Source organism: Musa acuminata, chromosome BXJ3-4 (genome assembly GCF_036884655.1).
Source record: "Musa acuminata AAA Group cultivar baxijiao chromosome BXJ3-4, Cavendish_Baxijiao_AAA, whole genome shotgun sequence".
In the NCBI taxonomy this organism is placed as follows: Eukaryota; Viridiplantae; Streptophyta; class Magnoliopsida; order Zingiberales; family Musaceae; genus Musa; species Musa acuminata.
This window is the reverse complement of record NC_088352.1, coordinates 39,703,215-39,722,396: the sequence shown is the minus strand read 5'-3', so window position 1 is coordinate 39,722,396 and position 19,182 is coordinate 39,703,215. Positions and strand designations below refer to the sequence as shown.

General features: G+C 40.8%; 3 protein-coding genes across 5 annotated transcripts; all 3 read right to left on the bottom strand.

The window, feature by feature from the left end:
- Positions 1–82: 82 nt before the first annotated feature.
- On the bottom strand, positions 83–3,214 carry LOC135635216 (L-idonate 5-dehydrogenase-like). 3 transcript variants are annotated; one of them, XM_065146158.1, is made up of 6 exons: positions 2,754–3,214; positions 2,460–2,527; positions 2,042–2,359; positions 1,335–1,625; positions 741–928; positions 83–594 (listed from the first exon to the last, which is right to left on the bottom strand). In XM_065146158.1, exons 1-6 carry the CDS (start codon positions 2,815–2,817, stop codon positions 402–404), a joined length of 1,122 nt encoding a protein of 373 aa, XP_065002230.1. In that variant the 5' UTR covers positions 2,818–3,214; the 3' UTR covers positions 83–401. The 3 variants fall into 3 exon arrangements, with proteins under 3 accessions (XP_065002230.1, XP_065002231.1, XP_065002232.1); XM_065146159.1 differs by having other exon boundaries at positions 2,123–2,359; positions 2,754–3,206; XM_065146160.1 differs by lacking the exon at positions 2,754–3,214 and having other exon boundaries at positions 2,435–2,527.
- Positions 3,215–3,937: 723 nt separating this feature from the next.
- LOC103983251 (nudix hydrolase 14, chloroplastic) lies at positions 3,938–11,322 on the bottom strand. The gene is made up of 7 exons (XM_009400462.3): positions 10,963–11,322; positions 10,768–10,873; positions 10,543–10,620; positions 8,955–9,047; positions 8,671–8,763; positions 6,570–6,668; positions 3,938–4,479 (listed from the first exon to the last, which is right to left on the bottom strand). Exons 1-7 carry the CDS (start codon positions 11,226–11,228, stop codon positions 4,255–4,257), a joined length of 960 nt encoding a protein of 319 aa, XP_009398737.2. The 5' UTR covers positions 11,229–11,322; the 3' UTR covers positions 3,938–4,254.
- A 199-nt stretch (positions 11,323–11,521) lies between these two features.
- LOC103983252 (DEAD-box ATP-dependent RNA helicase 7) lies at positions 11,522–16,684 on the bottom strand. Its single transcript, XM_009400463.3, has 14 exons — positions 16,065–16,684; positions 15,017–15,151; positions 14,783–14,923; positions 14,584–14,695; positions 13,960–14,030; positions 13,495–13,649; positions 13,303–13,414; positions 13,056–13,157; positions 12,906–12,966; positions 12,663–12,834; positions 12,476–12,572; positions 12,296–12,390; positions 12,027–12,160; positions 11,522–11,912 (listed from the first exon to the last, which is right to left on the bottom strand). The coding sequence occupies exons 1-14, from the start codon at positions 16,581–16,583 to the stop codon at positions 11,668–11,670; spliced, it is 2,151 nt and encodes a 716-aa protein (XP_009398738.2). The 5' UTR covers positions 16,584–16,684; the 3' UTR covers positions 11,522–11,667.
- Between the last annotated feature and the right edge of the window lie 2,498 nt (positions 16,685–19,182).

Here is a 19,182-nt window from a genome sequence, read left to right as displayed (position 1 = left end):
TTATTCTTTTAATCAAAAATGTATTTTGTAGCTCAAATTCTAATCACCCAATGTGTTGTAAAAGGGATTAACCAAGGCGAAGGAAGCATTCAATCACCATATCATTTTGTTTGATCAAATCAACCCCTTTTATCGAAGAACACTGCTACAAGCACTTGATGACCATTTTTTGATGCTGCTACAATTTATAATTTATACATCAAATTCATAGCATCATCACCAACATCTTCTTAGAAGAACTGCAATGACATGAACACACTACAAACACTTGATAACCATGTCTTTCAGCAGGAGTTTCAACATCAATTTAGAGCATCACCACCATCATCTTCCTGCAATCACAACTCTTTCCAGACAAGCTTAACTGCTACAAGCACTTGATGACCAATATGTCTTGGAAGCTAGAGGTTGAACATCACTTTTATAGCATCACCACCGCGAGCGCCTACTTCAAAGGCTTCCACCAGCTCCTCCTGGGAGAACCCAAATCTGTGTGTTATCAGAGGCTTGACATCGATCTTTCCAGTCCTCAAAAACTCAAGGCATAGTGGCCAAGTATCCTTGTAGCGGAAAATGCCGATGACATCCACCTCTCTGCAACCAACATACATAAGGAACTTATTATCAGCCAATAACGAATCAACGTCTATTATCAAGTCATGTATTATTCTTTCATATGTTCAATAATATCTCTCAAGCATCTAACACTTTCCACAGATCAGTCATGCAGAAGGTTATACCTTGCTGCGGCAGGAGTAAGGGGGACAGTCATCTCATTACGTCCCATACCTATGAGGCAAACTTTACCACCTGCACGGGTGGCATTCAAGGCAGTTGACACTGTTTTGCTAAACCCAGCACAGTCAAAGCTCACATCGATATCATTGCCCATAGCCTGTTGTATCTGAATAACCTCTTCATCAACGTCCTACAGAAGTAATTGTGTTAGAGGCCACAACACAAGCGACTACTAATGCTGGCATCCTCTATAAACTCAATAAAATGCAATAACTATGATGAAGGGTATGCTGCACAGACATAAAGGAAATCTATTGCTTAAAATTCAAGCATGACAAATGATAATACCTGTCTGGTTAAAGTTGTTTCCAAGTATTGATGACAACAGAATTTCTAGTTGGGTAATGTCATAAATATTCGTAACTTACGACAATCATAGCATCAAGGTAAACTGACTGCAAATAGTTGGGGACATCACAGCTTGCTATTGGTGTTGTTGTTGTGTTTAAGAATGTGCAGACTAAAAATGAAAGTGACTAAATAGCACAATATATGCACTACTGCTTCTTGATTTAAGTGACTAAATAGGCAAAAACCTGACTGTTTGTAGAAACTTTTACAAAGTCATCTGCACCAAGAGATTTTGCCACAGATAGGCGATAGCTATCAACATCCACCATGATGATCCGTAGAGCACCAAAAGCTCGAGCTGCAAGCATCGTAACCAGCCCTATCGGGCCAGCGCCCATAATTAGCACATTAGTCTCCGGACCTACAATAGCACGACGGCAAGCATGAATCCCAACACTAAGGGGCTCACACATTGCCCCTTCCTCCAAGCTCACGTTCTCGGGGAGCCTAAAACACAAATTAGCAGGATGTACCACCTGTAAATGCAGGACAAGTTTATTATTAATTCCCAAACCAGCAACAGTGCACAAAATTTTTCTAAAAACTAAATTTTGATGCAATTATACAGGCTGTGTTGCATGTAATATATGGTAAGATGCATGATTATTAGCAAGAATATAACTTGTAGCTGAAGATTATCAACTTATTAGCAAGGTTGTGAAGCTGATGGCCCGACAATGATTCTCCTGTTTGCATACCGCTTTATGTTGAAAAGAAACAAAGGACACAGACAGAGACACTGTACGATTTAGAAGTTTGTTATGCATTTTAACCTTCTCTTGTATGAGTAGCAACATAAAAAACACATCATAGAGACTTGGTTGCAATACTTGATTGATTGTTGCTTAATCATGTTACTAGGGAATCCTATTCATTAGACAAAGCAAATTACCTCAAGATTCGAATCGGCATTGCAGCTTCTTCTTATTTTAGCAGAAATATAATATTTCGAGTAAACTCTAAGCCTGATCACCTGATTAGCTAGGGAGCCATTGACAGGGGGTGAACCGAAGAACCTCATGCTGCGGCAAAGGTTATAGCGGCCACCCTTGCAGTATTTGCAGTGCCCGCAACTGATTCCGGGTTCCAACGCCACGCGATCACCCACAACCAGGGACTTCACTTCGCAGCCCACCTCTTCTATCACACCAGCACACTCATGCCCGATTACCATGGGCTCTTTGACAACGAAATGGGCACACCTCATGGTCTGCAGTATTCAGAGGAAAATGAGAAGGGACAATCATTTGATTCATCCCAATTTAGCACTCAATTGATACACAACTCGTGACATGTTCGCACTCAATAACCTTGAGGTGATGGACATCACTGCCACAGATGCCGACAGTCTTCATCCTCACCCGAACGTCGTGAGGCCCTGAAAATTTCGATTTTGATCAGTAATCTCGATCAAACAAGCGTCAAGACAACTCCAGCTCCAACAGAAAAGGGAAGAAGAAAAGAAAGAAAGATCCATGTTTCTGCTCGAATCCATACTCCATGGTCAAAATTGAGTCCCGAGTAAGAACATCTAAACTAGATAGCAGTATAATGCTAATCATACCACCCATAGAAGCAATCAAACAAAGGAAGAGAGGCCAAACCCAGAGGCGGGAGTCGAAAAGGTTGGATCTTGAGGGTGTTAACAGCCACCAACCAAGCGGCCATGTTCTCCTCCTCCACCTTCGCCCCATCTCCGCTTACTTCACCGCCCTTGCCCACCTAAGCGACTGATATATAGAAGGGCTGTAATGGATGGGAAGGGGGAGGGCTTGTGTTGCGATGGGCATCAAAGCAGACGACCACAAGAAGGATCCCCTGCTAAATCATTGTTCCTTATCCATCGGATGGTCGTCCATATTAGGGTCTGGCGACAGTGGACCCCGATCTGTGCGTCGCACGGGTTCGTGACGAAGGCCGTTGACTCCGGACCCGATGAGCTGTTGGAGGGGCAAGGCGTAGTTCATCTGACGGCCGTCCTTGACTTCTATCCGGCTCACGATCCTCTCCTCCGAGAGAAGCTCCATCGCCATGTCAACGGGCCGGGGCCGGTGCCGATGTGGACGGCGGGTGATGCTGCTGTAGTCAATGCGATGGAAGAACGCGGGAGGAACTTACACAACAGTTTAATTGTTGATGGGAAGATTCTATGATAAAAAATCCATTTAATTATTAAAAAAAAATAATAAAAAAAAAGATTACCATTTGTATTTTTCTTTTACTATTTATAATTTTATTTTAATTTTTTTAACTTAAATATCTTCTTCTTCTTCGTCCTCTTCTTCTTTCTTCTCCGATGGCTACGTTTATAGCAAAAGAAGCAAACATGACATAAGAGATAAAAATATAAAATAAAATTGACATTGCTAAGGTAATAAATAATAAAATAATATTTATTTTTTTTTATTTTTTTTTAATTATCAATGGTAAAAAAAAATCAATAGTAAAAAAAGGATATAAATAATAAGCTTCATTAAAAAAGAAAAAGAACTACTATAAGATGCCTTGTTGAATCAACCTGACTTGAATTATGAATTCCTCAATTTACATGTTCTTGATGTCCAACATGAGGCCCCATCTGATCATGTAGTCATACGATCTCAATTGCAATCTTTGTTTAGATAGATCATATCGAATTGATTCCAATATCCATTTGAATTGAATATATCCAGAAAAAGGAAAATATCCTTCATAATAATATCGAATCTTGCTTTCATCACTTATCATTCATATAAAAAAAATAAAGATAACACATTTGGTAACACATTAACAAATCAGACGAAAAAAATTAGCCTTTCCAAAAGAAAATAACATGTTTACTTTCTCTCGCATATGTCACTCCATCAAATCTGGATTTGAACAATGTGGTTAATCTGTCTGGTAGCTCAAAATGTCCTATAGACAAGTCATCTAATTACCTTCACTGCTTAAATCAGCAAATTCAGATCTGCTTATCAAAGAAAAAATTGCATACAATTCGTGACACCAAATACAAAGATTTATTGGCTAAATGAAAGAGAGCAAATCTCCAATGTGAAATGTTGACAAAAGGCAGCTTCAGGGAATTTGTATATGGACTTGCACAGCATACTCGAGTCGAGCAGTTCAAGGCAAAAGGCCATTCCTCTTCGCCATTTCATATAGGGCAATTGCAGCTAGAGCTTTTGCATCAGCAGTCACACGCCAAAGTGTATCGTAAGGAACAACATGTACCTTAATCAGCTCACCATGATCACGGAGGCCCATCTCCTTTCCCTGCAGGGCACTTATGATCTCCTCCTCTACATGGCCTCTATAAAGAAACAGGCTCAGTTCCTCATCGCACCCACCCTAACAAAGAACAAGAAGAATCCTGTGGGTTTGAAAGTAAATAACAAAGTCTGAACTGCAATGTGATGCGGCAATTATATCATTCCACTGGAAGTCAATCAAAATGTTCATAGCATATTTTGACGACTTCAATAGAGAAGATCTACACATACAACCCTGTGAATTCCCTTGAAGACTGACTTAAAATGGTGCAGGAGAGGGATCAACAGCTCATGGTTACATGGACAAAATTCCAAAACTGAGAATACCTTCTCAACCTGAAAATATAGTCACAACCTAGAGAGTAAAATCTTCTACAGATTGGGGCCACTTATGCTTTATTTGCAAGATTTCTTTATACTCGTTGTGTTTTGTAAATCTTGGCAAATGTAGATGTTTCCTTAAGGTAAGCTTTCTGCTTCATCCTATAACCTTTGAAAATTTGAAGGTTTTTTTTTTTTCACAAAGAATAAGTAATGAAGACAAGATTCGAATACAAGACCTTGCGATAAACTATCAAGATCTTTACCAATTAAGTTAGCTGACAACTTTCAAAATATAAATCAGATGAGGTTTCAAATCCTCAACCTTTAGTAAGAGGATCTAGTACACCATCACCAGATTAATGTTTTAGATGTAAAAATATATCGAATAAGTCTTCGAATTCTCAACCTTTGGTAAATGAACCTGGTACACCATCACCAATATTTAAGATTATATTTTGTCAATTTTGTAGATTTGAAATTGTTTTACTAGTCAAGGACTTTGTAATACAATTTATGTTCCACATTATCAGGCAAAATCTAACTTTATTATTTTTCTGGTGGTGTGTCACGTCTTATAACAAACAACGTCGCCTTTGAATACACTAGCAAGCATGGCCTTCATTGTTGCTCAGCTCTTTACCCAATTGATGTAGAATATTAGTTGCGATTATTATATCTGAAACTAAAAGGTATTTTCTTTCTTGTTCTGCAAACTGTATCACACACATTTTACATATTTTCCCTTTAACATTTATGTTGAATCTGCTTTAGATTTGGTAAACTTTAAGATTTTTCACTGCCTTGCAAGTCATCTTACCCAGTGATTTAAAAAGGCACTCAGGCGCTCGAGCAAGGCGAGGCGAGAGCACCTCGTTTAAAGGCCAGGCGGCATGCTTCAAAGAGGCGTTGCCTGGGCGCTCGCCCGAGACCAGGCGCCAGGTGCTTGTTCGATTCAATTAAGCGAACCGAACCAGACTTTTAAGTCTGGTTTGGTTAAATAACGTAGTTTCTTACCTCAAAAGCCACCCTTCACGCCCACGCGACCTCGAGGAACCCTAGCACTGCTTTTGCCTTTGCCATCGATGCTTTTTGTTGCTACCTCCGCTGCATATGCAACGGACCGAGCCTTCCTCTGTCGCCAATGCACGAGTCCGACGGTCCCCGTAGCTTTCTTCCGTTGTTGCTCTGTGTGCAATTCCTTCCATTGTCGAGGGAGTGGACCGCAGTTTCCTTTACCACCGACAAACGTCCTCTGGAGCTTCCACCACTGTTGCTGTCCACAGCTTTCGTCGATGTCACTATTGCTGTTCATAGCTCCCGTCGCTACTAATTTTGTTGTCCGCAGCTTCTGTTGTTGCTATCGTTTGCAGCACTACCGCAACAATCTTAAACTAATCCTCTGTTACTATTAACATTTTTTCTCCCCTCTAACTACTATTAACAGTAAATAATATACTATAAACAATATATTTTAAATTTAATATCATATTTTTATTTAAATAATTATATTTTTATTATATTATATATTTTTTATATTTTAATATTCCAAAGTGTCTCGCTTCGTTCGGACGAGCGTTTTGGGACCTTGGCACTTTTTAAATCACTGATCTTGTCTGACTTGTCAAGACATTTAAATCAATGAGAACAAAATAAGTTGATATTATGAGATTTGACACTAATGGATCCCTTGAAATGGATATAAATAAGCTACCCTTTATACCCATCCTCGTCGGTGACATTTTATACTTCACTCTGTATCCTTTCTAGATTGACGGCACATGGAATTGTGGTTCCTGGTCATGCCATTAATTTTAATGCAACCTGGGAGAAGTTTCATCAATTTACCGGTGATGGAAAAACTTTGCATCCAGTTACAGGATCAAGAAATGCTGTAAGATTCACCATATCCTCCTTGTTCAAGTGTATCCCTATCTCCTCTTCAACCTGTCAGTGATTTATCATGCATCATTGACAAAATAAAAGAAACATAAGACAGACATTGGAGTGCCTGTACATTAAATAATTATCTTGAACTTAAAACTTAAGAGCTTAACAGACGGATAACTGCACAGACATTACATGTAAAGTCTGGAAGCATCATATTGACTCCTAAAGGTGTAAATACAATATATACCATTGTAAAGATTTTGTCATGCATGCCCAGGCTATCTGCATCATCAACTATCCTTATATCAGTTATGACTAGTGTTCAATAAGCAAAGGATTCACGTGTCAAATATGAAAATGCTGGAAATACCATCATCCTATGATTTGTCTTAAAGGATATATATGATTTGTCTCTATTGCAAATTAGAATGAGGAGAAACCCTGCAGCCCAAAATGGAACATGATGGCCAATACTGTTTTGTATGTCAAAAAGAGAAGTTTTGGTCCAATTATTGATCTCCATATTGATCCAGTTCATGTTATAAGTAGCTGATTCAGAAGACAAGTACAAGTTGAATCTCTGACAAAACTAAGAGATCTATGTTCATTTTTCCATTAGCAGAAGAGATCTTTCATGTAAAAGCCTATGTTTCAATAAATCTTTAAATCTTAAAAAATGACGAAATAGATAATTTCTATGTTTGTTTATATATAGCATTTAATATATCATATTCAGTTTTGTTTGAATGTATTTTTTAACCCCAAATGAAACTATATCAGGAGTGTCCATCGTTTAATCAACCCAAATTGATTGATATAAAAATCTAAACCAGCACCAAATCAAATGCAATGGTTCCATTTAATTACTAAGTTTGGCTATGCGACATGCTAATAGTCCCATGTCAAAAGTGGGGGATGAGTTAAAATGGTACATAGGGCTAGACAAATCTAATATCATTAACTTTGTTTTAAGCATTGATTAGCAATATAGTTTGGAAGCCTCCAAGTTATTGAGTTAATAGTCCACCAGAATCAATCATGACAAATAGTATCTTAGCAAACTAAGCATCTAAGGTGAATGGACTCGAGTTATATCAGATGTGGAGTGATCATTGGACTGGACTATAAGTCATGTCACCTACTATGGAAACTGCTCGAGTTATATCAGATGTGGAGTGATCATTGGACTGGACTATAAGTCATGTCGCCTACTATGGAAACTGCTCCAGTTCTATAAGACGTGGAGCCACCATTGGACTTGACTATAAGTCATGTCACCTAGACACCTACTACGGAAATTGCTCAGGTCATACCAGATGTGGAGCCATAATTGGACTGGACTGGACAATAAATCATGTCACATGTTATGGGATGATTCTGAACTATGTTGGGCATTGGGTTTTAACAAGAACACTGAGCCTTTAATTGGAGGAACTTATGTCACCCCAACCCGTTGGACTATTGATCCAATAGCTTTGAAACCACCTAGACAAGAATGCTTATGCATTTTAGTAGGCCGCTTGTGAGGCTTATAGCCCAATCCAGAAATGACTCTACATTGTCACATTCAATCCTAAAAGACTACAAAACTCAGCAACTCAAAAATGTTGACTCAAAAATGGTAATAGGCTAATCTAGCCCTATAAATAATTACAATCACTCTCCCACCTTGAGTGTGAGACTAACCAAGATGTCACAGGTTTAATAGGTTCATTTGCAAAGCCCCAACTAAATTATCTAATCCACCAAATTGCATGGGCATCAACATGTTGTTCAAATAGCAGATATGAAATGTAAGATCATGATCATCCCAAAGTAAGTTTTGAATAATAGGTTCATTTGCATAGCCCCGACTAAATAATCTAATCCACCAAATTACATGGGGATCAACATGTTATTCAAATAGTAGTCATATATTCCCTTCCCTAGGGCTATGCACTTGACTACCCCTTCAAATCTGATAAGTGCAGCACCTTCCATTCATAAGGTTAATATTCAAACGAAACATGCATCCTTTTATTGAAGTGGGTGAAAAGCAAATTAAAATAATGGATATTACCTCACGAACTGCTGTGCCAACAACATCACCGCCTTCATCATCTATCATGCCAGCTGGGAGTTCCAAAATGAGTTTTCCAACAGGAACCCTAGGCTTAAATATTCAGTAAATTTTATCAGATTTTCAAGAAATCAAATAGCATAAAGTCTAGAGTTCTGTAGATACTAAATAGATTTAAATAACTTGTTATAGCTCATAATTGTCTTGAGAATCTATCAGGCTGTGCCCTTAAGGCATCAAAGGTCAAGTTATTCATAAAATCTGTTCTCAGTGTTGGAGCATACCTGTTCTGTAAGAACAACATAAGTTTTTCCTCTCGAGTCTAAAAGAATCAACACAGCAACAGCTGGTCCCCTTGCAAACACAATTCCTGGAATCTAAAGATATTATAAAGGACACATAAACAAACCGAACAAGATCTTACATATAAATAAATGCTCATAACTAGTAACTAAAGATGCAAAGCTCACATAAGTTAAAAGTTTTAATCTTATGCAGATCACAGATAATATGATAGAACATAGTAAACACATGTATTATCAAAAACCATTCCAAGAAATTAATTTCTCAGCAGAATGCTACAATCAGAAAAAATTTCATGAAACAAGTAAATGCAGTTCAACAAAAGATGGTGATATTTTAAATGAACAATGTATACATGTGATTATTACCACAATGCATGCATGTGGCCTTCAACTCTACAACATCAGTATTTTATACATGATAACTGTGATACTTGTTTGTTGCTGCATCCTGAGCATTTCTATTTTAGTTTCAGAAACTTGCCTATTCTTCAAGAAGCAATAAGAAAAAAAGTTTGAGACAAATAGGCAGGTTCCTGGGTAAAGTGTGCTCATCTCTCGAAGACTGCAAGTATTTTGTGTTTAAGTATGCTAAATAAGCTTTGTTTACAGAATATCTTCTATGACAGTGTTCCTGATGTTAATAAGAGACATTTTTTCTTCCTATACTTCCACAGTTCTACTTAATGAATGGTTCAGTATGGTGGACACATATGAAGAGACATTTTTTCTTCTTATGCTTCCACAGTTCTGCTTAATGAACGAGTTAACTATGGTGGACACATATGAAGTTTCCTATGCATTCCAAAGAGTGCAAATGCAAATTTACAAGTCACAACCAAAAGGCAAAGACAGTAAAAGGAAAAGGCATATTAGTATCTCATTTTATGTACATTTTGCTATGCATTTATGTTAAGATGGGCTCTGTCCAAGATCTCAAAACTGCAAATTTTTTCATCAGTCTCCATCTTTTTGTCTTTAAGTGTTTCAATGAAAGTGGTCAAACACACCTTCAACAAAAAGAAAAATGAAAGGACAACCCAAAGGAATCTAGTTGGCTTTCAAGCTGAAAAACAGCATTCTCAGTGACTAACATAACTCGACAACGACATACAAAATGCAAGTTTTGTTAATTAAATATAAGGCATATTTGCAGAAGCATAAAATATAAAATGCATCACATACTAGATTGAAAGTTGTGATCCACCTTCTAAAGGATAAGCACATTATTTTTAGTTTTGTCAAGAAGCAATTTAACATAAAGTAAATCAAAACATACGCACATCAAAAGTGCAGCCACGTGATCACAAGCATATGCACTTGCATACAACAAATAGAAGAAAACAAGACACTGAGGAAGGATGAGATCTTTTTTCAAAGCATCTGTCTCTAGTAAGTGATATCTAGCTTGATTTATTTGGATTTCCTTGTCACCAAAGGAAAAAAGTCCTAAACTTTAAAGATCCAACACTTTATTTCCAAACATAGCACACACATACGACAAACACATCACTTTTCCGAAAATGGTGGACATTAAAGTTAATTATCCGAAAATTGATAATTAGGTTACCTTTGCTTGTGTTTCTTTATCAAAAACATCTGCTTTGAACTTTAAGAACCCAACACCTCTACCAAACATATCCACTCCCTGCAAACAACATATCAATCATTCAGAAAACTACAAGAATTCCAAAGGCTTGAAAACCAGATCGACAAGATAGGAGAAAAAAATTTAATTGTGCAACTGCAACTGGTTTCTAAGATTTAATCATAGATGAGCAGAAGATCAAGCCACCTGAATGTACACTTGTCTTAAAGACATGTGCCCTCCCGCTAAAAGGCCAGTGTCACTCTGCATATTCTTCAACCACTGCTTAAAAAGGGAAGAACTGATGGCATTTCTGCGATTAAAGATGCAGATGTAAAATAATAACTAAAATTTAATAGGAGATAAGCATGCATGTCATAGAAAAGGCATCATAACTTTAACCTGAGGTCAGAATCGGAGACGCCGGGGGCGGCTACGACCTCGACAGAGTCGCCGCCCGGAAGGGTGATGCGCGTGGGCGAGGAAGGGGCTCGGGAGCCACCAGACGCCATTCTTCCCACGATTAATTGGGCGCGAACGCGGCGTCGACGGGCGCCGCTGCAGATTGCGGTGCTCAGCAACGGGGGTAAAAGGTGGAGAGAGGGGTCGGGGATCACGCTTCGGTGGAAGGCAGAGGGAAGGAGGAGCCGGTGCGCGCGAGCTGCCATTCGACGCGGTCCGTTTTGGCTGAACCCCTAATCGCTCGAAATTGGAATTTTGTTTTGAGGGAATTATTAGATTAAAATCGATGATCTAAGAAATTCTGGTCTAATTTTGCTTTATTTTAGGTTTATTTGAGGTCACGTCTTTAAGCCGGCCGGTCGAGGGCAGAATCGACAAAACCAACCGGGCCGGCCCGCGGTTCATCTGTTGCCCCATCTCCCTCTTTGCTTGCTTTATCGATCGAACGTTGTCCACGGCGGAAATCGAACCCATGTTAATACTTACAAATCTGGAGATCGACTGCAACAGCAATAGCTACTGTTTCATTTTCATTCAAACGAAAAAGCGTAAGTCATTGCATGAATGGATATAGGTTTAAATAATATAAGTTTAATCCCTCGATTAGAAATACAAAAATTAGTTGGACACTCAAAAATTGCAGCTTCACTTCCTCCTGTTAAATCTGTTAGCTCCACCACCATATCCTCTTCCCCGACCACCTCCATTAGAGAAACCACCAGTTCTTCGATATGAACCGCTGCCGCCGCCTCTACCGCCAGAGAACCTGCCACCGCCGCCGCCACCGAACCTTCCTCGACCTGAGTTGCCACCTCTCGATTGGTCTCGGTCTTGCAGGGGAGGCAATTTTTCCAGGACCTCGATGTTCACCGAGTGAGCATTTTCTTGGCCTGCAAAGCGGAAGAAAAAATCTCAGTGGATACAAGTCCAGTGTGATATGTTTTGAACAATTAGCAGAACAGGAATAAGGTTACGATCAGCCCTGAAAGGTGTATACAGCTTACCTTCCAGGAATGCATCCACATCATCAGCAGGCACATCGAAAACTGCACCTGTGCCATCGGCAGTAAGAGAGAGGCCTTTAACACCTTCAATCTTGTCATCAGGCAAGAATCTTCTGAAGGTACTAAAAGCAAACCTGAGAAAAAACAGTGACCAAAAATGAGGATCATGTACTGAATACTAATGTCTCAAATTGCAGAAAACACCATCTATAAAGAGTTTCCAAATAACTTCAAACTTGAAGAATATTTGAAAAAGGTTCAGCACTTACGTAGGTGAATAGATTGGCCTTCCTGTCTGAAGAAGTAATGTTACATAATTCTCCATCGAAGAGAGCAGTGACCTCTTCTTTATATCAGTAAATCCCTGTCATAAAAAATATACATATTACAAAGGAGGATTACGAATCAGTACAAGAATTAATTAGCTTCTACAAGCAAGGGCGACTTACAGCAGCCTTAGCAAGGGCTTTTGCTAGTATATCCACTGCTGATAACCCAGAGGAGCTTAAGAGATGTTCTGCTTGTGAACGAAAAACTGGAATAACACTGCATTTCAACCAATAAACACTTTGAGTTGACAATAAAAGCTAACCTAGCACTGAGGAATTTCCAAATAGGAAAATTTTGACAGCTTACCTGTCAGAGACATTTGAGATAGCATCAACTGCTTCAGATCCAGCTGATTCAGCAATATCAGTAGGCTGAGGTGCAGAGATGTGCTCAAACTTAACACCCGACTCTCTTTCTATTCTAGAAATGCTAAAGGAGTGTTTGGGTTCATAAAGCAAAATCGCAACCCCGGTATTGCCTGAACGAGACATCTCTTAGCAACTCATTGGAATAAAAAACCAACATTGGCCACAAAGTTCAAATGATTACCAGCCCTTCCAGTTCGCCCTGATCTATGGATGTAAGCTTCAACATCGCGTGGGGGCTCACACTGGAAAAGTTAACCAGTGATTATTATTTATGAAGGTTAGATGTGCTCATTTAATTGATGGAAATACTTCCAGGAAATAAAGAATGCACCTGTATAATCAGCTGCACATCATTTATGTCTAACCCACGTGCTGCCACATTTGTAGCAACCAAAACCAAAAACCTGCCTGACCTGAACCCAGATAGTATGACCTGCATAATAACAAGTCATATATGAATATTGACAAAGAACACCTGCATGCCATCCGATTCTAAAGCAAGGATATATGATTGTATCTAGAATAACTGAAAAAGTGCAAGCAAGACCAGATGCAGTTTGAAATCTCATTGTACTTACTTCACGTTGTGCTTGCATTACGTCTCCATGCAAAGCCCGGGCTCCAGGTAATAATCCAGCAAGTTCAGATGCAGATTCTTTTGTCTCAGTGAAAACAATGGTTCGACCACCACTACGAAAGTTTGCATACAAAGACCATTTAGGAAATGAATAAAGAAAATTAATATATTGATGACCGTAAAAATTACAAACCGGCTATAACAACGGATGACATCAGGAATAACTTGTGGCCTTGCTGAACGAGTACAAGGAAGAACAAGATGTCTGACGCTAGCACTAGCCTTCAGTTTCTCATTGCCGACAAGATCAGCTGTTTTCTTATCTTGCTTTAGAAACCTTGTGGAAATCTGGAAGCAATTGAAAAGGTATTATATGCAGGAAAAGGAATTCAAACATATTAATGCACTTAGATCCAAGGTATTAAATAATGTTACTATTATTGATATTGGAAACTTGGACAGATACATACTGACCAATATAGTATTGTTTGCAGTGCACAAATGTATTAACTTATTAAAAAAAATTTAGTACATCTATGCACCAATCTACCAACTTGGTATTGTTGGCATACCATAGTATTTGAAACCATGCTTAGAACCTTATCTGAAATTTACTTGAATGGAAAGGGGGTAACACATAAGATAAATTGATTCAAACCTTCTTCACCCAGTCAGGCAAGGTAGCACTGAAGAGAAGCGTTTGAACCTTGGTAACATCCTCAACTTTACCTGCAAGATAAGAATAGCAAAAAGAACACTGAGTTCACATTAACCACATATATGCAGATTACCATGCAAGTAGTTAGTCAATAATTATAAGCAGGCATGAGCTGCCAGTCTGGATCGCAAACCGTAGATGTAAATCTCAAGATAAAACCAACATATTTGGTGCTTTTCGAGGAGAAAATTAAACATATAACACCAAAACATTAAACACACTACATATAAGTGGCCATAAGACTAAATTGTCATACATTCATCTGATCAAGTCAATCAACTGGAAATTAATATTGATCAAGCATTTATCTGAAAACTTACATACAGCAACATCGATTCAACAAGCCTTTCAGTACAGCTAAAAATAAAAAATCCAACAACAACAAGAATCTGCCAACATTTTTCAATATGGTACAATTAAGAGTTCAATATGGGACACTGGAGTTTGATCGGCCTACAAAGAAGGAAGGCAGATCTAACTCAAAGCATCCAATACACAGCATCATGGAGATATCCTTCACAACTTGAAAAGCTAGTGCAGAAGCTGTGAACAGAAAATCCATACCGAGAATGAGTTCCACATCATCAACAAATCCCATGTTCAACATTTCATCTGCTTCATCAAGTACACGGAACTTCAATGTTTTTAGGTCAAGAGTCCCCCTCTCTATGTGATCCTGTAAGAAGAACAAAAATATTTTCAGTGGAGAAATAAAGTCTAAAAAGCCAACAAAAACATATGAAGCTAAAGAAAGATAGCTCACTTTTATGCGCCCTGGAGTTCCAACAACAATATCAACTCCTCGCTTTAGTGAAATTTCCTGAGCACGGTAAGGAGATCCACCATATAAGCAGCATGAAGATAACCCAACTGCCCCACCATAGACCTCAAAGTCCGAATGAACCTGAGATTTAATATGATGTCCATCAAGTTCCATCTAAAGAAACATAAGATACTTGTGCATTTAACATGTCAATAAACTCAGATCCGAAACTACCTGATTTGCAAGCTCTCGAGTCGGAAGGAGTACCAAAACACTTGGACATCTTCCATAACCGGTTTTCCTTGATGCTTTATGAACCCCATTTGTCAATGACTCCAATATAGGCAACACAAAAGCCAAGGTTTTGCCCTGTAAATATGGCCAGATATATCAGAAAATCATCAGCCAGCCAAGCAATTAATATTATTTACAGCAAACAGTAAGTACAGCACAGATAACAAGGAATAACATCTAATTATATGCCCATGAATCAAAACCATCGTCACGCCAAATATATAGATAAAAGCAAGAAAGTAGAAGATATGGAAATACATAAAAAGATGTTTTTACCAGATTATATGACAATATCAGCAAAAATGACAACAGAATGCTTGGCTCTAATTGGTGTTGGCCACATAAACCCTTTTTGTTACTTAACTCTGTTGAGGGAAATTTAATTAGTAAACTTCACAACAGATAAGCCATAAGATTTTTGGATCTTGAACCAGATCACCCAAATTGGACCAGGCAACCAATTCAAGAAGCTACAAGTTTAAAGGGATCATTTTAGAACTGGCCATAACCAAGAAAGCACGTTCCTGTCAGATAATTCCATACATTTAAATACATGCATATATAGGACCTAGCCAATCTCAACCCACCAATCCGGATCAGCACCAACCTTCGCACAAACCATGAAAGTCACCACGTTACTAGTAATTAATAGATTGTCTGTGATGATAACATGTTATGCCATAAAATGTGGGATATTAGAAAAGGATTCTATATGAAACCTAAGGGAATACCCTTCATGCCACCAACAGTGGAGCAGACCGAACCATACAATACAAAAAAGCATGTTTTCCGAATAATTAGCCAGAAATTTTCAATTATACGTTCCATCTGCTTCCCCTATGAATTCTCAACACGTGCATTACTTAGTTGATTAAAAAAACTATTTGGAAGTCTGAGAACTACCACGTAAGTATGTTCTTTCGCAACAGTATTTTGAAGCATGAACTACCAATGTTGGTAAAACATAAACAAGCAAGAGATTCCGCACCTGACCAGTCCGTGCTCGACCAACTAAATCAAACCCATCGAGTACGAGATCGAAAGTCATGGCCTGGATGGGGAACAGCGCTTTTATCCCCTTCGAATTCAGAGTCTCCCTCAAGACCTTCGAGATCCTAAAATTGGACAAGGCGTTCGGATCGTCGGCCGCACCGCTATCTGTCTCTCCCTCGTCCTTCATCAGCTTCGGCTTCTTCGCCGGGGCCCCATTAGCTGTCGCGGTTTTCTTCTCGGGAACCTCGGTGGAATCCGAGGTGGTGTCGCTCTTATCCTCATCATCGGGAACCTTCCTCTTCTTCTCCTTCTTAACCTTCTTCTTCTCAGACGCCGTCGTCTCCCCCGTGCCGTTGTCGAGCTCGAGGTCGCTGAGCTCGTTCTCCACGTGCTGCTTCTTCTTTTTCTTGTTCTTCTTCTCCTCCTCAGGGGAGCCGTACTGGGGCTTCTTGGGCTTCGATTTCTTGGTCTCCTCGGAGGAGATAAGAGGATCGGACAAGACGAGAGACGGCATAGTGGCGGCGGCTGCGACGCTCTCTGCCGTGGTCGGTGGAAGGGTTGTGCGTGGAGGCGCAGCGACCCAAGCGGGAGAGAAAGAGGGAGGGATCAGTTGGAGGGCTTTCGATCTTTATACGGTTCGCGTTGTTTGATAGGAAAGAAACCCTAAGTCGGCACGTGCCGTTGCGGCCCGACTTCAGCCTTTCGTAGCTTGAAGTCGTATCCCAAGTCGGGGCGCAAAAGCAGCACTCACGGCAACGGACGCATGAGAAGCGGCGGCTCAAACGGAGCGGTTCAGTTATTCGGCTTGAAATGGATACAGGATCGGAACCGAGCCATCTGATTGGTAAGGAAGACAGCGGTCCCACATAAATAATTAATTCTTATTTTATTCCCCGACAGGATGACTGATTATTTATAATTAATTCTTTTTTTTTAGAATTCGACTTTATTTAAATTTATTTTAACATCATATACATTACATAATATTTAATCAAAAATATAATCAGATTAATTGATGAACTGATTCTGTCAACGAGTCAACGGCCCAAGATTTGATCGGGCCGAGCCGATGGATATGAGCCGGATCTCATAAGGAACCGAAGAAGGAAGCCGCGTGGAGCCCTAAGTGAGCGGTCCAAACCTTTATAGGTTGGAGAAGCCCACCTACGTGAGATGATGTAGAAGACAGACACTGTGACCAACTTGAGATGAGTCCACCAAAGCCATGAAAGTATCATATTGTCTTCTTCCTCTTCATAAGAACTCATGATGAATTCAGGGAAACAAAAGCATTCTTTCTCTCAATTTCTAGATTCTCATAACAAGTTCCACTGCAGCAAGTTGTCTTCATGCTCCTCCCACTACCATCGTTTCAGTCCCAGGTAAACGCTAAGGACACCACCACCACCCTATGTTTCTTCCAATACTTGCCATGGCAGGAGGAGTAAAATGCCGTTGCTGGGGGTGGGGGAGAGGAGGGATAAGATTTCTCTCAGTGCTGCAGCAGTCCATCATGACTTCATTAGACAGGAGAGAGAGAGAGAGAGAGGGGGGTGTCACGGATTCCATGACGGGTTCAATCAATCCATCTTCATGGTTCCATTGAATGCTGTAGGTCCCTCACCATGCACCACCACCGGCCACCACCACCAGTGTCAGCTACAGGCGGTGGCTGAGGTCTGATGAGCTGCTTCCATGAACTGGCATGTTTGAGGCAGGCAAACAAGCATGCATGCAGCTGCCCTATCTCAGTTCTTGTCTCCCCTCTTCCCCGCCCCACCCCCCCCCCCCCCCCCCCCCCCTCCCCTCATCTGGATGTGAGGATGTCCTGTTGCGAGAACTTCTTCTCTCTTTCATCCTTTTGGTGGTCTCCAATGGATCCTCCTGCTCGGCGGAGGAAGATTCCACTGTTGTTGTTGTGATTGTGTCCTCGTCTTAACTTGTCATGCCAGTTGAGCTCACTTGGCAATGGGAGGGATGAGCTGAGTCATGCCAATCTCTGTCTCTCTCTCAGAGAATCATAGGAGGGACACAACCGGTGACTTGAGTCAGGATGTAGATGAACCACATCTCCAATCATTGAAGCTCAAAACAAAGAGGATGAGGAGGCAATGCACGTTCCTGTCAATGGCTGCTATTTGGATGAGTTAGCGCTGTAGCAGTTGGATCAGTATCACTGTTCCGTGGTGGACACTGCATTGGAATCGTCTTGTAGATAGAACACATGCATGACTTCCCTTCCCCTCACTACATTATTGCTGGTCCCTTCTTTGATATCTTCCCCTCGTCCTTGCCTAATCGGTCTTCCCTCTTTCACTTCAATCCCATGCATGCGAATCCACACCTGTACGTACGTACGTATTCCGATATGCTCTACATGCATGTACACGTATACGTACGTGCGCCTTCTTCTCTGCATGAGCTGTGTTGCTGCCGCAGAAGTAGCAGTCATAAGCATCACTGTCGCCCGCGCCCGCGCCCTCCCATGTGAGCGTATCGTGGAGAGTGCAGGGCAGGTCGCCATCGCATTCTCCGGTCGACAAGCTGTAATCTCCCTCCTGCCGCGAACGTAGCCTACAGCGGCAGCGGGAGCAGCGAGGCACCGGCATGGCAAGGCCAGCTGTTTGACCACGCGCCCCCAGTGTGACTGAGCTCGACTGACCGCGGTGCACAACGCAGTCCCCCCAGACAAGCCCGCTCTTTCTTGTGGTTCCCTCTTTCCTGCCCGCCCCTACTCGCTCGCTGCGTCCCTCAGCGGCGGCCAGGCTCTGTTAGCATGTTTGTCTCTTTGGGCGCGCTTCCCGGTGCATGGAGATCGGCGCTGCCTTATGAGCGAGCGACCGGTATATGATACTTCCAATGGCGATATTGCTGGGCCGATTCGCGAGGGCGAAGTAAAGTTGTGTCACTTTTTGTGAAGGTTGGCAGAGCAGTAGGCCGAGCCGCGGAAGCACTGGTTGGAGCTGCAGCAGCAGGAGTAGGTGTGCAGGTACTGCTGCTCTCTACGGGGCGATATTATTGTGTGGTGCGCCCGCCAGGGAGAGAGAGAGAGAGAGAGAGGAAGAGGGACCACGGGTCCACCGGCGGGTCCACGGCTCTGGAGCTGGAAGGAA

What these genes read in the sequence shown, in the direction of transcription:
- LOC135635216 (XM_065146158.1), bottom strand. Translation starts at nt 2,817, where the DNA reads ATGGCCGCTTGGTTGGTGGCTGTTAACACCCTCAAGATCCAACCTTTT. An exon ending in AAGTTTCTACAAACAGTCAG is followed by an intron (nt 929 to 1,334) that starts GTTTTTGCCTAT and finishes TTACTTCTGTAG; the next exon opens with GACGTTGATGAAGAGGTTAT. An exon ending in CTTACTCCTGCCGCAGCAAG is followed by an intron (nt 595 to 740) that starts GTATAACCTTCT and finishes TGTTGGTTGCAG; the next exon opens with AGAGGTGGATGTCATCGGCA.
- LOC103983251 (XM_009400462.3), bottom strand. Translation starts at nt 11,228, where the DNA reads ATGGCAGCTCGCGCGCACCGGCTCCTCCTTCCCTCTGCCTTCCACCGA. An exon ending in GTCTCCGATTCTGACCTCAG is followed by an intron (nt 10,874 to 10,962) that starts GTTAAAGTTATG and finishes CTTTAATCGCAG; the next exon opens with AAATGCCATCAGTTCTTCCC. An exon ending in GCAAAGTTTTTCCATCACCG is followed by an intron (nt 4,480 to 6,569) that starts GTAAATTGATGA and finishes GTTCTTTGTTAG; the next exon opens with GGTGGGTGCGATGAGGAACT.
- LOC103983252 (XM_009400463.3), bottom strand. Translation starts at nt 16,583, where the DNA reads ATGCCGTCTCTCGTCTTGTCCGATCCTCTTATCTCCTCCGAGGAGACC. An exon ending in GTCGAGCACGGACTGGTCAG is followed by an intron (nt 15,152 to 16,064) that starts GTGCGGAATCTC and finishes CCATATTTACAG; the next exon opens with GGCAAAACCTTGGCTTTTGT. An exon ending in TGTGGATGCATTCCTGGAAG is followed by an intron (nt 11,913 to 12,026) that starts GTAAGCTGTATA and finishes TCCGCTTTGCAG; the next exon opens with GCCAAGAAAATGCTCACTCG.